This window comes from Pongo pygmaeus, chromosome 17 (assembly GCF_028885625.2).
Source record: "Pongo pygmaeus isolate AG05252 chromosome 17, NHGRI_mPonPyg2-v2.0_pri, whole genome shotgun sequence".
NCBI lineage: Eukaryota > Metazoa > Chordata > Mammalia > Primates > Hominidae > Pongo > Pongo pygmaeus.
The window spans coordinates 48612071-48629785 of NC_072390.2; the positions used below are offsets into that span (position 1 = coordinate 48612071).

Below are 17715 nucleotides of genomic sequence, written 5' to 3' on the forward strand. Positions count from 1 at the left end.
GAGTTATCATTTCAATGTTAGCAGTTTTGTGGAGAGCAAACTCCAAAAGTTATTCAAAGTCCAATTTCTCATGCAGGAAGGAATAGAGCTTTGTTAACTCCTTACCCACATTGATTTCTGTAATAACCTTCTACAGGTGTCCCTGCATCCAGTTTTTTTTTTCCTCTTCGATCTATTCTCAGCCCCCATGATTATGTTAAAATATAAATCAGATCACATGACTTCTCTGCTCAAAACCTTCTAATGGCTCCCCATATTACTCAGAGTAAAATTTAAAAGTTCTTAAAATGTAAGACTCTATATAACTTGGCTTTCCACTATCTCCTTGAACTCCTCTCCTATTTTCCTCTTCCTTGAACATTCTGTTCCAACCATGTTGACTGTCTTGCTGTTCCTGCAGCTACTAGACATATACCTGCCTCAGGAACTTTTCACTATATCCCTCTGCTACATGCAGACATTTCCTTCACTTCTATTCAAATGATACATTTTAATAAAGCCTTTTAAACTTGTGATTCCCTAGTTCTAAAGGGAGTCACATGTCTGGCTTTCTTTATTTATCTTAATAGCATTTAGCATCTTCTTATATACCTATGGCCATTATTTTCTTTATTATCTGTTTACCCCCACAAAAGACAAAGATTTTTCTCAATTTATTCACTGTTTTTCTTCAGGAGGGCCAGATACATAGAAAGTACTGAATAAATATTGGTTGAACTTATTGGATTAATGCTTATTCAAATTTAAATATAATTTGTTAGACAGGAATATTTCACTTACATTCCATTTTAATGTGACTTCCTTTACTTAACCTCTTTTTCATCTTTCAATAAACACAATTTTCTAAAAATTTTGCAAATAATCTAACTAGTCATTTATCTAAATATTTTGAGGAAGTGTGACATCCAATTTAGTATTTTCAAAATGTAAGGATAAGAGTTATTTTTCTAATCTAGTTATAAATTTTAAAGGATCTATTTCTTTTGTGTAAAATACTTATGATTTCTTAGAAGCCAGAAGGGATCAGCATATGTGGGCGCATTGTTGGCACAAAGTGGATCTTCTTACATTTTGGCCTAGAAATAAACATATCAACATCTAAATGAGCTTTCTACAAATAATCTGACAGCTCTAACTAGTTAATGAGACATTTAAAAATTTTTTTCAACTATATAATGAATCATGAAGATAGTTTTTTTAATCATTCTCAGGGATGGAAAGACATTAGTATTTTCTTAATTGTCATTGATGTATTTAACCCAATGATTTTATTACTATTTATTCAATTATTTATATGTAGCCATATGGCAATATAAAATCCAATATTGCCACTGCACTAATATGAATTTTTGTATGGAGTATACCCTGAATAACGTCTATTGAGATCAAACGATTTTATAAATATAGCTTTGAGGTTAAACCTGCTTAAATACAGAGGAAAACTAAAAACTTGATTTGAGTTTTATGAATAAAGTAAGTTCAACAAAGTAATTTTAAAAGAAGGCAATCATAGCTTAGCAAATAATTCTGTATTTGAAAAACAAACATTTAACCTCATTTCCTGTTTTAGAGAAATTTCAAGGAGATAATTTATTAGCCTGAGGACCTGAACCTGTTCCTAATATAAATAACCTGAATGCATCTATTGAGTATTAACTAGTCAACAAGGATGTACTAAGCACCTATTGTATATCTGCTATTGTTATTTATTTTGAAGAATATAAACCATACATATATAACTTAGTCCCTGCTTTGACATAGCTTCAACCAAAATGGCTAGCTGACTAGAATCCTACAGAGTATTTAAGAAATATGTTTTTAGTGTCTATACATGCGGCATGTTGCTAAATTTTCACTATACAAATTAAATAGGATAACTTAAAACATCAAAACACTTCTAATTAAGAATGACCACAGATTATCTCTAGGAAATGCACAGAAGTAAATAAATAATATATAGAATAGCAGTTAACTAAAAAATAACTTTAAAATTTACATAAGGTTTGACTGGTGGAGAAATGATAATACTTGAAATACCCATTAAATCTACTTTTCTGATTGCCATGCAAAATAGCCTTAGTACTTAAATTTCCTTAGAATCTCAATTATTTCGGATACTTTACTGTGAACTTACCCCCTCTGAACTTTGTAGCACTTTACCAAGGCCAGCTCAGTGATGGTCTACTAAAGAAAATGTAGCTTTCTTGGGAACAAACAAATTCCCATATAACACTAAGACAGAGGTGTTAAGCAGGGGCTCTGTATTGTGCACTAGGAGTTTCTGCTCACTTTCTCCATCTGTGCAACCATGGTGAGATACATTCATTAAAAAATAAATTACTGTCTTCAAAATGCCATCATGCTTAATATGATAGTCATGGTTATCAAGCTTCGTTCCAATTTGTAAGTAATACAAATGTAGATGTTTTTATTTTACCTCATCTTGCTGTGAGTTTAGCAGCTGCAGCTTCATGTGCTTCATGTAGGCCATGGTAATTGGCATGTTGTAGTCAATCATGCTGGTCACCAAAGTGGGAGGTTTTCCATTATCTGTAATAAAACATTTTTAATGGGTAATGAAAGTGATACTGCATTCTACCTGTAATTTGAAAATGATCTATTTCTCCAAATTGAAACAGGATTTTAGATATCAAGTGTCTTAAAGCATGGTAGCATTATAGTTGGATGGCAGAAAAAATAACTAGTAAGGTTCTACAAAGGTGTATTGACGCTGTTTAACAGTACTAATTAATTAATTATTTATAAATGCAGGGGAACTTTTAAATATCCTGAGTAACAATAAATAAACCTAATGTGGTGACTAACACATTTATTTGTATTTTTCTTCTTTGCTTTACTTTCTACATGTATTTTTTGAATGCCGAAGGAAATTTGCTCAATTTTTTGCTTTTGGCCATTCTATTTAACCTTCAAGACATAGGAATGAGCCAGCAAAAAATGTATCTCTGAGACTGATATAATCTCTGAGAGAAAGTCATATTTAGCTAAATAATTTTCAATAATTTTAATGAGAGCTAAAGCCAAATCATAATTTTTATGTAAAATTTTTTAGTAAAGAAACTCCACATTATTCATAATTTTTAGAAATAAGGAATCAGTAGATTTAAAAAGACATTGATAGAAACCAATTTCCTTGCTGAATATACCTAAAATAGCATGAAATACATATAATAAATGAAAATTAAAACATTATTACAGGAAAAAATGTTATTTGCCACAGCTGAAACTGTCTTTCTTCTAAGAATGGGCACTGAATTACTTTGTAAGTGGATATTCAAAATCCACTGCCTCCTACTTGAATAAATGAGATGATCTGACTTGTTCAACTGTTTCAGTCTACCACGTTTTTATAAAAATGTGAGATACAAATGGCCATTATGAATAAAATTACTTTAAGTCTCCCTATTTGACACTGCAGCTACCTTTATGATCTGTTCCATCTGGGTTTAAATGCATTCTTTTCTGGCACTCTGAGCAGCTCATTAGAAATCGTGTCACCGCTTCTCTTGGTAGGAAGGCATAGCTCTCTGAAATCTGAAATGATTCACAAAATATAGGTGTTATTATATAAGCTGACTGAGCATGATTTAACAGAAATGATCATTGTATTTCCAAATAAGACACGTTATTCCATAATGGCAGGAAGCACAATGAAAGCATGCATTGCATACCATGCATCATTTCAAGAAATATCTATCAAACTTGATTAGATGTCTTTTAATAAAAGCCAATAATGCCATGTGGAGACAAAAATCAACCACATCTCTATGGGCATCTGTTTATATTTTTGCATTTCTTTTAGGTAAAATAATCACAGTGTACAGATGTCCTAGTGAATTTTCCTTATTATTAAACATTGCCAACATTGTTTTTAAACTTACTGCTAGCACAATCAAATTTGTACCCAATTTTAAATACTTTTTTTTGTAATTTAGCCCCGAGTAGGAGCAATAAACATTGGATTTTGCACAATGAACATTTCTTCATTGTTGCTTTTCAAAATATTGTAAGTGAGAATAAAAAATAAATTCAAACAGAACTTATGTATATATTTACTGCAGTGAATCATCCCTTCCACAGAAAATGACACACCTGGAAATGCATTTAGGCCACCTATTTCATTCATTTTATGTCAATTTTTTATAATGTATGTCCATAATAGCTCACACTGACTGTCAGAGCAAGCCTTTTCTGTGGCCTATATAGAGCTTTGTTTTCAGAACCATGATCTAGAATCAAGTTAGAAATCTATACCACCATTACAGTAATTTTATAAATATTAATTTTCTAAAACCAAGTTCTCTCATCAAAGCAAATAATTCCTTAAGTGAAACTGATAGATAGTTGAATATCTTTAAATAAAAGTGGACAGTGACTCAGACAGTGCTAAGAAGTCTGATGCAGTGCTTCAGTTTTCCACCATAGCACTAACATTTTACATGAAACATAAGATAAGCAATAGGAATAAATGAGTTGCAAATAAGACATAAATGCCACAGATGATTTCTTAGGAGCATCTATAGCCCTTAAAAACACTGATGTATTTTAAATTAGTAAAAATGAGGGAAAATGTGCAACAAATGTATAATTGAGTGTAAACGGGTGCTAGTTCTCTTAGTGGTGATGGAGCCAACTTTTGCTTAGCCATACTATAGGAATAAAGCCTTGAGGAAACCCCATATACTAAGATCCAAAACTGTAAAGCTCATTTTTCTCTTAATTTAATATTAAAATCAGTTTGTACCACATAGCCTATCCTATTGACTTTAAGGGAAAAGAAGCCATAAGAATACTGAAAAGGAGAAACAGGCTTACAATTAAAATCTGCCACTGATAATCAATATTCAGGTCATTAAAATTCAACGCTCCTAGGGGTTGAAATATAGAACTCTTATTTTTAAATATTATATTGACAGAGTAAGATATCCAGATTTCAAAAAATACTGTTTCAGACTATGCAGTTATTGTGTGAGGAAAATGATCAGAACAATTCTAAACTATTTTGTGAAAAATTTTATATTATTTAATAAGAAAATATATATATAATTTACATTCTCATTCATTTTCTCTCTCTCTCTTTCTCTATAAACACATGCAGCATATATGAATTTGAATCTTATTTTTCTATTTTTACAGAGGGAATAAACACTTTTAACTGACTTATTTATTTCATTAGATATCATTATTTTCTTACTCTCTGAAGAAATATTTTATACTAATTCAGAAGAAAAAAAGTCTATAATGCATGCTCCATCCTTATATTTTATATTTCAAATAATATCAAGTTATAGTCCATTAGAACTAATGCGTCTGACCAGCAAATTTATTATCAAGTAGGATTTTAGGTAAAGGCTCCATTGGTTTTTCTAGATTTCTATTAAATCTTTTATCTACTTCATAAAAGAGAAACATTTCATTGAAAGATAGATAGGTAAAAGTGCTGGAGTTGGAGAGACACTCCATTGGCTTCCACGGCCCTGATACTTTCTGAAATCTTCTTTTCCCCATGCTAATGAAGCACTTGTGTAGAAATCCCTTCTGGATAGATTTATCATTGACATGAATCAATCCTATGACTTGTCTAGCAGCATTTAGCCCCAAATCAATTTTTCTTGAAATTATTAATAACCATATCACATTAGTTTTATAGCTTTACTCTGAAAAATACTACATGTAATGGTCAAAAATATGTTTTTGTTCATGTATACATGTGTGCATGAAATAATACAAAGCCCACTTTGTATCTTAGAAAATATTTTTAAGCAAATATTTTATCATATTATTCTTTCTGGTAAGGCTCTAACATAGTACTTGCCACGTCACTATATATTACATAAGATAAAAGCACTTATTTGGGAATGGTTTTCTTGGTGTTTAGAATTCATGTTATAGAGACATCTGCCATGGCATTCCACTGCCCTTGAATCTTTTCTTCCCCACTTCATATTCACTGGGGCCCACAGACTACAGAGTCCTCCTATGCACAGGGAAGAAAGATCCTCCAAGCAGGCTTTTCACATCTCATACTCATTTCTGAAAAAAAATATTTCTCCTGCAATGGAGGTAAAGAGAAAAAAAAAAACAACTTTTTTTCCCTATTCAGAATCTTTTCTCCCAGGCCTATTCGAAATTAACAGTCCTGGAATTTTCAGGAGTCACCAAGATGGTGAAATAGGAGTTTCCAGCATTTGTCCCCTCACAGAAACATGAACTTGAATAACCATCCATGCACAAAAATACCTTCACAACAAATAAGGAATCCAAGTAAGTGATTACAGCACCTGAGTAGAGCATAGAAATAAGAAAAGACTCAACGAATAAGGTAGAAAAGATGGTTTCACATTATATATGTCAACTCTCCCTCAAACCCATGCAGCACAACTTGAAGAAAGAAGTTCTCCACAAGGCTGAAGGAGAGTGAAGTGAGCACTCAATTTCAGCTTCACTTTGGACTCTAGCAACAGGCCCTCCATTACACTCCAGGCACCAAGTATTGAAGCCATTGAAGTTAAGTTGCTATCAGCTTAAAATAGTTTGTTATAAGTTATTTTATGTAAGTCCTATGGTAACCACAAAGAAAAAATCTGTAAGTAGATATGCAAAGGATGAAGAAAAAGTAATCAAAACATACAACTACACAAACATCATCAAATCAGAAAGGAAGAAAAGAAAAAGAGTCATAAAACAATTAGTAAAATGGCAATAGTAAGTCCTTATCTATCAACAATTACTTTAAATATAAATGGATCAAATTCTCCAATCAAAAGTCAGAGTGGCTGAATGAATTAAAAAAAAACAAGAACTAACTATATGCTGTCTACAAAAGAATCACATTAGCTATAAGTGGACAAATAGGCTGAAAGTGAAAGGATAGAAAAATATATTCCATGCAAATGGTAACCAAAAGGGATCAGGGCTGGCTATATTTACATCAAACATAATAGGGTGCTTGTTAAAAATTGTCACAAGAGGCAATGAAGGTCGTTAAATAATGATAAAGAAGTCAATTCATCAAGAAGATATAACAATGGTAAATATATGAGTACCTCAAATCAGAGCACCTAAATATATAAAGCCAATGTTAATAGAACTGAAGGGATAAACAAACAGCAACACGTTAACAGCAGAGAACTTCAATATATCCCTTTCAATAGTAAATAGATAGTTCAGACAGAAAATGAATAAGGAAACAGCCGACTTGAACAACACTAGAAACTGAATGAACCTAATAGACATATACAAAACTTATATATATATATGTTTGTATATATATATAAAAGTGTATATATATATATAAGTGTATATATATATAAGTGTATATATGTGTGTGTGTGTATATATATATGTGTGTGTATATATATATATATATATATATATATATATATATATATATATACAGCAGCAGAATATACATACTACTCAAGTGAACAGGGAAGAATCTTCAGGATAGATCATATGTTGGGCCACAAAACAAGTCCTAACAAATTTTAAAAAACTGAAAACATGAAAAATCTTTAGAGCACACTGGTATGAAACTAGAAATCAATAATAGAAGAAAAATTGAAAAATTTACAAATATGTGAAAATAAAAAACACACTCCTGAGCAAAGAAGAAATCAAACAGGAAATCCAGAAATATCTTGAGTGCAACAAACTGGGAACACAACATATAAAAACTTATGAAATACAGCAAAAGCAGTTCAAACAGGGAAGTGTATAGCAATAAATGCCACAGGTAAAAAAAAGAGCCAGGGGTGGTGGCTCATGCCTGTAATCCCAGCTACTTGGGTAGCTGAAAAGGAAGGATCATTTGAGGCTAGGAGTTTGAAACAAGCCTGGGTAACATAGTGAGATTCTGTCTCTAAAAAGATTATCAGGCACGGTGGCATGCACCTGTAGTCTCAGCTACTCAGGAGGCTGAGATGGGAGGATAGCTGGAACCGAGGAGTTCAAGACTGCGGTGAGCTATGATCATGCCACTGCATTCCAGCATGAGTGACAGAGGGAGAGCCTGTTTCCTGTTTCTAAAAACAATAATAATATTAATGAATTAATTTTTAAAAGAAGAATAAAAGATCTCAAATAACCTAGCTTCATATCTCAAAGAACTAGAAAAAGAAGAACAAATTATGGCCAAAGTTAACAGAAGGAAATAATAAGGATCAGAATAGAAGTAAATAAGGTAGAGACTAGAAAAACAATAAAAAAGATCAATGAAACTTGAGTTATTTATTTTTTGAAAAGATATACAAAATTGACAAAACTTTACCTAAACCAAGAAACAGAGAAGAATCAAATAAATAAATTTATAAGTAAATGAAGAGATATTATAAATATCAGAGAAATACAAAGAATCATAAGAATCATGAACAATTATATACGCCAACAAATTGGATAACACAAAAGAAATGCATAAATTCCTAGAAATGTGCAGCATACCAAGACTGAATCATAAAAAGCAGGACATATGAACAGATCAATAGTGAGTAAGGGATCAAATCAGTAATCAAAAACCTCCCAATAAAGAAAGTCCCAGGACCTGACGGCTTCACTGGTAAATTCTACCAAACATTCCAAGAAGAATTAACAATAATCCTTTTCAAACTCCTTCTATCCCCACCCTCCCACAAAAAAAAGAAAAAAAAAAAATACTGGGTAGGAGGGAACACTTCCAAGTTCATGTCAGCATTACCTTGATACCAGAGCCAGACAAGGACGCTACAAAAAAAGTTTACAGCCAATTTCTCTGATGAACATAGATGAAAAACTCAACAAAAACTAGCAAACAAAATTTAAAAGCACATTCAAAGGATTATACCCTATAGTCAAGTGGGTTTTATCACTAGGATGCAAGGATGTTTCAACATACACAAATCAATAAATGAGATTCACCACATTAGCAGAATGAAGGATAAAAATAATATAATCATCTCAATAGATTCAGAAAAAGCATTTGACAAAATTCAACATCTGTTCATGATTAAAACTCTTAACAAATATGTATAGAAGAAATGTACCTCAATATAATAAAAGCCATATGTAACAATCCCACAGCTAATGTCATACTCAGTGGTGAGAAAATGAAAACTTTTCTTCTAAAATCAAGAATAAGACAAGGATGCCCACTTTTGTCACTTGTATTCAATATGGTACTAGAAGTCCTAGTCAGAGTAATAAAAAGTTAGAAAAAGATAAGCCATCTAAACTTGAAAGAAATAAATAAAATTTTCTTTGCTTACAAGTGAAATTATCTTATAGATAGAAAATCCTAAAGACCCCACCAAAACAATGTAAGAACTAATAAACAAATTCAGTAAAGTTGCAGGATAAAAAAATCAAGATACAAAATCAGCTGAATGTTTATACATAACAATGAACTATACAAAAAAGAATAAGAAGACAGTATCATTTAAAATAGCATCAAAAATAAAATAAACTAGAAAAACAATTCAACCAAGACGATAAAAGAGCTATACAATGAAAACTATAAAAAAGAAAGAATAATCTCTGACAAATATACCAAGAACACACAAAGAGAAGGGATAATCTCTTTAATAAATGGTATTTGGAAACTGGATATCCAAATGTGGAAGAAATAAATTGGCCCTTGTATCACACCTTATACAAAAATAAACTTAAAATGGATTAAAGACTTAAATGTGTGTGTATGTGTGTGTGCACACATAGAATGTGACAACCCTAGAATGGAGGGAATTATTTGCAAACCGTACATAATAAAGGGTTAATTTCCAAAACATATGAAGAACTCAGAAAATTTCATAGCAATAAAATAAATAACCTGATTTAAAAATAGGCTGCTATGTTTTGAATGTCTGTGTCTTCTTAAACTTTTTCTTTGAAACTTAATGCCCAGTCTGGTAGTGTTGGGATGTGAGGCCTTTTGGAGGCTCTACTCTCATAAATGGGATTAGTGCCCTTATAGAAGAGGTCTAAGGGGGCTTGCTTGTCTCTTTTGCCCTTCCACCAAGAAAGAAGTCACCATCTACGTGGAATGATTCCTTGTCAGACACTAAATATGCTGGTAGTTTGCTCTTGGGCTTCCTAGGTTCCATAACTATGGGTAATACATTTATATTACTTTTAAATTATCCAGTCTAGATTATTTCATTATAGCGCCCAAACAGACTAAGACATAGGCAAAAGACATGAATGGGCATTTCCCAAAAGAAAACATACAAATGGCTAACAGGTATATGAAAAAATGTCGAACATCACTAATCATCAGAGAAATAAAAATCAAAACCACAATGAGATATCACCTCACACCTGTTAGGATCGCTATTATAAAAAAGTCAAAGACAAAAAGTATTGGCAAGGATGTGAAGAAAAGGAAAGCCTTGTACACTACTGGTGAAAATGTAAATCAACCCAGCCATTATAGAAAACAATATGGTGGTTCCCCTAGAAATTGAAAATAGAACTGCCAAGTGATCCAGCAATTCCATTTCTGGGAATATATCCAAAGGAAATGAAATCATTATCTCAAAGAGATATCTGCACTCCTATGTTCATTGCAACCTTATTCACAATAGCCAGGATATGGGGACAACTAGGCCAGGTACGGTGGTCCACACCTGCAATCCCAGCACTTTGGGAGGCTGAGGCAGGTGAATCACCAGAGGTCAGGAGTTCGAGACCAGCCTGGCCAACATGGTGAAACCTTATCTCTACTAAAATTATGAAAATTGGCCAGGTGTGGTGGCAGGTACCTGTAATCCCTGCTACTTGGGAGGATGAGACAGGAGAATCACTTGAACCCGGGAGGCAGAGTTTGAAGTGAGCCCAGATTGTGCCACTGCACTCTAGCCTGTGTGACAGAGCAAGACTGTCTCAAAACAAAAAAAGATGTGGGGACAATATAAGTGTCTACTGATGAATGGATAAAGAAAATATGATATAAAATATATATCAATATTTATTTAATTTTATATGTGTATATATACATATATATTTCATGTCATTACACATACATAATGAAATATTATTCAGCCCCAAAAAAGAAGGAAATCCTGTCATTTGCAACAACATGTATGAACCTGGAGATTATCATGGTAAGTGAAATAAGCCTGACACAGAAAGACAAGCATAATCTCATCTCTATGTGGAAATTGGAAAAGTCAAACTCATAGAAGCTGAGAGTAGAATACAATGGTGGTTCCAGTGGCTGGAGGGTGAGGAAAATGAGGAGATATTGGTCAAAGGGTACAAAGTTTCCGTTATGTGGTATGAGTAAGTTCTAGCGATCAAATGTATAGCATAGTAACTGTAGATAATTCTGTAATGTATGCTTAAAATTCATTAATAGAGTAAATCTCAAGTGTTACCATGTGTACCCACAAATGGTTACTATATGAGGTGATGGACATGCTAATTAGCTTGATTGCGGTAATAATTTCACAATGTATATGTGTATGAAAACACGTTGTACACCTAACATATATAAAATCTGTTTCTCAAGACAGGGTCACAGGGTCTCTTTCTATTGCCCAGGCTGCATTGCAGTGCTGCACTCACAGCTCACTGTAGCCTCAAAGTCCTGGGCTCAAGTGATCGATCCTCCTGCCTCAGCCTCCCAATTAGCTAGGACTACAGGTGCAGACCACTAAACCCAGCTTTTTTTGTTTTGTTTTGTTTTGTTTTGGTGAAGACGGGGTCTCATCATGTTGCCCAGTCTGGTCTTGAACTCCTGGCCTCCAGCAATCCTCCCACCTCGGTGTCCCAGAGCTCTGGGATTACAGGCATGAGCAACTGCACCTGGCTACAATTTTCATTTACCAAGTATGCCTCAAGAAAGCTAGCAAAAGAGGAAAATATCCTAGACAAGCTTCATTACTGAAGTTCTCAGCATGGTGGCTCACACCTGTAATCCCAACAATTTGACAGGCTGAGGCTAGAGGGTCACTTGAGACTAGGAGTTCGTGACAACCCAGCCAACATGGATCCTATCTCTATATAAAATTTTAAAAATTAGTTGTGCATGGTAGTGTGTGCCTGTAGTCTCAGCTAGTCAAGGAGGCTGAAGCAGGAGGCTCACTTGAGCCCATGACTTCCATGTTGCAGGCAGCTATTATTATGCTACTGCACTCCAGCCCGGGTAGCAGGGTGAGACAATGCCTCTTAAAAAAAAAAAATTAAAATAGTGTCCTGTCCTTGGAAAATTCTTAAATTGTGGTATATTTGAATAATTATATTTCATAATTAAACTTTTATGCTGAAATACTGCCATTTGATTCTGTGGGCATCCTTATTTAACCTAATTCAGAGATAGCATTGAAAGCCTATGCGCCAATCCTCTTCTAACTTGAGGCCTATGCTAAGTACCTCTATGACTCTTACCCTAATGAAAGGCCTGTTCTCATTTGCTGGGAATTAATGTTTGAAATGTTAAATCAATTTTAAATAGATGTTCATAAATGGGGACAAAACTCAGGGACATGTCCCTCAAGGTAGCCCATTTATCAAAGTCCTAATATCTTGCAGTATGTAATAGCAGTTGCAAATAAAACCTAGAAGGAACAGAAATTTAAAAAGATTTTGATTCAGATACGAAAAATACTATCTACTAATATTACAATTAACTATGTAAAATACTGTAATCATTCATAAATGTCATAAATGTCTTGGACCCAGCTTTCCAATGTGAATATTCTGCTTCTAGATGGAAATTGGATTTTGAATATACAGTACAGAACATTTTCTAGAATATTGGTGAGAACATGTTTCACTTGAAAATGTATTCTTAAAAATATTTTTATATTGCAGAAAGATAAAGAGTATTTCCTTAGAATTTGTTTATGAACACAGAAGCACTGTCCCTTGATAGTGATAAGATACAAAATATAAAGAATGGATGTTAGTCTTGATCCCTCTTAACTAAGCACTAAAAAAATCACAACTTCCATGTGACAAACCACATATTAAATATATTGCTCACAACAGAAACAAACATGTTAAGGATGAACTAGAACATGGCCACATTGAATCTTAAAACTAATGACCTAACATTATTTATCAAGTAAATAATTATGGGGAATTTATTTCTTACAAATGTTGTTTTCTATGAATCTAGATTTGTTTTCTTACGTTTATATAATGTTATAATTTTCACTGTGGTTTTACTACCATTATTTTAGCATATGGTTAAAACAGATTTTCCAGTAAGTTTTTGATAAATTGGTTGACTGCTGTAAAGAGATGAAATGAATTGTCACTGTTACACAGCAGAGGGCAAAGTAAAATGCTGGAAGTCAAACACGGATTTCCCAAATACTGGTCTATTTCTGTAAATTTAATGGACCATGGGTGGCTTATCCAACAGACAAGACAAATGCTAAGGGCCCAGGGAAAGCAGACAAAAAAAAAAATTTCAAGAAACCCAAAGTATCAAAATGTCATCACAGAAAAATTCAGTGTTTGTTAAACTATCTTCAACTTGAGTCATGGGAAAGATTTGTTCTTGTTATTATTTTTTAACCTTGAATTGAGAGAGAAGGAAGGAAGAAACTCGCTAGGCAAACAGGGCAAAGAGTCCTCAGCAGAATTTCTGCTCTAACAAAGAGCAGCCTGGAAGATCAGGCTGCAGACACAGATAAGGAAGCAAGTTCCAGCACAAAGACGGAGCCTCCTGCGTAATTAGCAAGTTTCACATGCATACAGTGGGTCCCAGTAAGCACTGTGGGCCCTAGTGAGCACATTCCTTTCCTTTTATGGACATACACCAATAAGGAAGCTGGAAGCTTGCATGAAGGTGGTGCATGCAGCTGCACCAATCGAAAGAACTGCCTTGGGCCAGTCACATCCACCATGGCCAGGCACATCACCCAAGCTGGAGTGGAGTAGCATAATAATAGCTCCCTGCAACCTCAAAGTCATGGGCTCAAGCAAGCCTCCTGCCTCAGCCTCCTTGACTAGCTGGACTACAGACACAATCTACCATGCACAACTAATTTTTAAAATTTTGCACATGCACATGCACAGTGGGGAAAAGATAAGCAACATGGAGTAACTTAGGCTAAAGACCTGCCTGGGCAATAAAAGGTTGGGGTGGGGACTGCCAGAGTGTCACACCGTATGCAAATGACACACCTAGTCCTAATTATGTTTTTTACGCCCTGTGTAGATGAAATACTCCCTCCCCACTAACTTGCTTTTAAAACCCTTGCATTTCCCTGAAGAACAGCAACCTTTTTTTGGGGACTTCTCTCTGCAACAGAGAGCTGTTCTCTTTCTTTTGCCTATTAAATTTCTGCTCTAATCTCACCCTTGGTGTGTCCACGTTCTTGATTTCCTTGGCAGTGAGACAAAGAATTTCAGTGTCACCCCAGACAATGAGGCCATTTCAGAATTATCTATGGTTGTGGAGTGGGGGAATTTGGCACAAGGTACATTTTTCATAACTTACCACTTGTAAAGGCCTTAATTCATTTGAGTATTGGGAAACATTGATAGTGTTTTCATTGTAAATATTACAGTCTAAGTCCTTTAGGACTGGAATTCATCAGTAAAACAGAAAATAATAGATTAAATTATTTCCATAAATTAGAAGTAGAAATGACCTCTACCATCCAAAAAGTATAGTAATACTTTCATATAAAAGTAATTTAACCACAGCCTCTTTTGATGGACTGAACAATAAAATCAGCCTCTGGAGCAATAACAGCACAACATTAGTGATCCAGTGACAAACTTATCCACCTGCAGAAAGCTCAATGATCAAGTTCTATAAAGGGCATGGTTTCCTATCTTCCATCTGTGGGTTATAAAAAAAAACAACAAGCAAACTCTTGGGAATACCTTACTGAAAATCCCACGGACAAATATACTTGTTTACTTGCCAATGTTCTGCCTTTCGGAAGAAAAAAAATGGTACTACAACTATAAAGCCAAATACTGGCCATTCCTGATTATTACTAGCCTTCACCTTAACACAATGCAGTTAAGGTAAACATATAAGTTATCCAAAAATCTGAAATTTTAAAAGCAACCACAAGCAATCTAATTTGCAAAACTCATCTTGTAAATTCAATAATATATAATACTAAAGTTTTTTCACATTTTCTTTTTTAGTATCAGAGTCTTCAGAAATAAATTACCTTTCCAATTTGGATCTGAAGTAACATAAAGTTAGAAAAACTGAAAAAGTTAATCAAAAAAATTTAATAACAAATTGTTGTTTTGCTCTATTTTTTCAGACTATGTATCATAAGTATGTAATGTAAGTTTATCTCCTTAACTCAAGCCATAAAATAGTGCAAATTAAGAGAAAAAAATAACAGAAAATAATTTTAAAACATGGGGAATTTGACCATGTCTTCTTTTCTCAGTCCCAAGTATCCTTCCTCTCTAATTGCAACAATGTTTCATTTCTAAGTTATTCAATAAAAAGGGTTTCTAACTATTCAGTTTGTATTATATATATACCTGCAAACCTCTGGTTCCTGAAATGGTAGAGAATTTGCAATCCTCAAAATTAAGATTCTCGTTAATTACATGACAATTATTTGTTTTGGCTGCATTACATGGAAGAAAACGTCACCAAGCAATCTGTCTGATTGTTTTCCATTAATTGAGTACTTAGTAAATGGATTATGATGAATCAGAACTTTACATGAGTTTCATCATTTAATCCTCACAACAATCCCACAAATAGATTACCATGATCACTATCATGATCTCTGTGTAACAGATGAGGGAGCTAAGCTTCAGAGAGGTTGTGTATTTTGCCAATTATGTACAAGAGACAGGACTCACCCGATATTGTGGTTTCAAAGCCTATCACTTTAACCACTGTTTTATAGCCACTCCTAGTTATCAGTATTGAAAAAAGATAGACTGTTTCATCCATAAAGAGCTGGGATATTAACCTCACAGCATAGGTTAATTATTCTAAAATGTTTATAATGTTCCCTGGTGTGAAGTTCTTTATAAGTGTAAAATGCTCTAACTAGTTTGCGGTGACCTTTCTGAATACAAGGGTCAGTCAAGCACTCTGTACCTTGTTTCAGGTTACAAAGTTCCACAAGAACAAGTCAGACTGTGGAGTAACAACACAAAGCTCCGCCTGGGAAAAATTAACAGGCCATCTGTTCCATTCCAGCAAAACTGAGGACTAAAATGATGGCTTTGTGACAATGCTGTAATATTTTAGCAGCCAGTCAGTAAATGCATTGGACTTCCACTTTTAATGGAATTTAGGAGAGGAATGTAAATAACTGCCTCTTCCTAAAGGAACAAGGCATCTAATTGTAAGAAGAAATTCACCAGCAGAGAAGCCATTCTTGGTCTAAGATTTGAAGCTAATGTGCGAGCTGAAATAAAGCCATCACATAACATTGGCAAATTATGAGTAGTACAATCACTTTATAAAGCAAACAAACAAAAATAAGTTAATCAAAAGATTTATCAACCAAAATTATACAATTTTAACCTAAATTCACTAGTGTAATAAAAAAATGATGAGTGTTCCTAAATATCAGTAGTTTGAAAATGTAACTTGGTGCTTTGGTATATTGTGCCCCTTTTCAGATACTGAGCTTTAGAGCAAACAATAATTAATATAATCACACAAATTTTTTAAATCACCTTTCTCCACCTTTTGTTTTTAAAATGAACTTAGAGAATAGCAATAATGCCTTTATTTAACTAGAATAAATATATGAACACCATAGTTTTTGGCAAATATCAAACTGTATGTACCTAAAAGAATTTGCCCTTTAGGCCAAACTTCTGACATTTTCTCTTATGAATATCCTGGAGATCATAGATAAAGAATAAATTAGAAATCATCTCCCAGTGAAATTTGTTTATCTTACTAGATTTGCGAAAATTTGTATCACAAACCCTCTGCAATACATATAACTAGCTAATTAAGATATAGAAAATTTGTTTGTAAAACACAAAATTGAAATTAAATTGAACAGAGCCTGTAAATCCAAATGTTATTAAAAGCCCATATGTCCTGATTCATAAACATATAGAACATCAAACTCCAGAACGGCCTCTATCTGAGGAAAACAAATCTAGGCTCTATGCATATCTTCAATTCAAGGAACATCTGTCTTTTTCTGTTTTATATATTGAATATCTTTGCATTTAGGACTTTAAAAAGTATGCAACCACTGTCACATTTGAGCCCAAGTGGAATATAACGTGATAATTTACATTAGCTATGACTTTGATAGTTTTCTAGATGTGTTATAAAATTGAAATGCTCAGACACTAATTTTCTTTTCTATTAAAATATATTTTAACCCATTTGTCCATGAAAAAGGATTAGCAGTGTACATCATTGTACTACTGCAGAGGAAATAATTAATTTGCAGAGAAGTGTTAAGGAAACAGTCTTGCAAAGATAAAGACATTTTCAACTACATATGTATTTATTCAGCAAATATCTATTGAATGCATACGCACCATAATTACCCCTGAATACTACTCAATATGGTTCTACAGCACTAATGTGCCTGGATATATCAAATTATTGGAATTATCTATTGGTAATTGTTTGAATAGTTTCAAAGCAACTCTGAAAAAGGCTTTAATCAGGACTCAAAAAGAAAACTCTCAGATAAAAAGTTCTTGTCTAGCAACAATCAGTTAGACAAAAGACAGACTACTGGCCTGCCTAAACAAATTTGTAATCACTGTATCTCTCAAAAATTTTTGCTTCCGAAT

The 17715-nt window shown here is 33.5% G+C and overlaps 1 protein-coding gene across 7 annotated transcripts in view; it reads right to left on the reverse strand.

Annotated features, from left to right (window-relative positions):
- NOL4 (nucleolar protein 4) overlaps positions 1 to 17715 on the reverse strand; it is a 376171-nt gene that overhangs the window by 263264 nt on the left and 95192 nt on the right. For all 7 annotated transcript variants that reach the window (XM_054460888.2, XM_054460889.2, XM_054460890.2 and 4 more), the window contains 2 exons: positions 3444 to 3555; positions 2438 to 2550 (listed from right to left, as the gene is read on the reverse strand). In XM_054460888.2, the coding sequence (XP_054316863.1) occupies positions 2438 to 2550; positions 3444 to 3555 (225 nt within the window). The remainder of the gene's footprint in view (positions 1 to 2437; positions 2551 to 3443; positions 3556 to 17715) is intronic.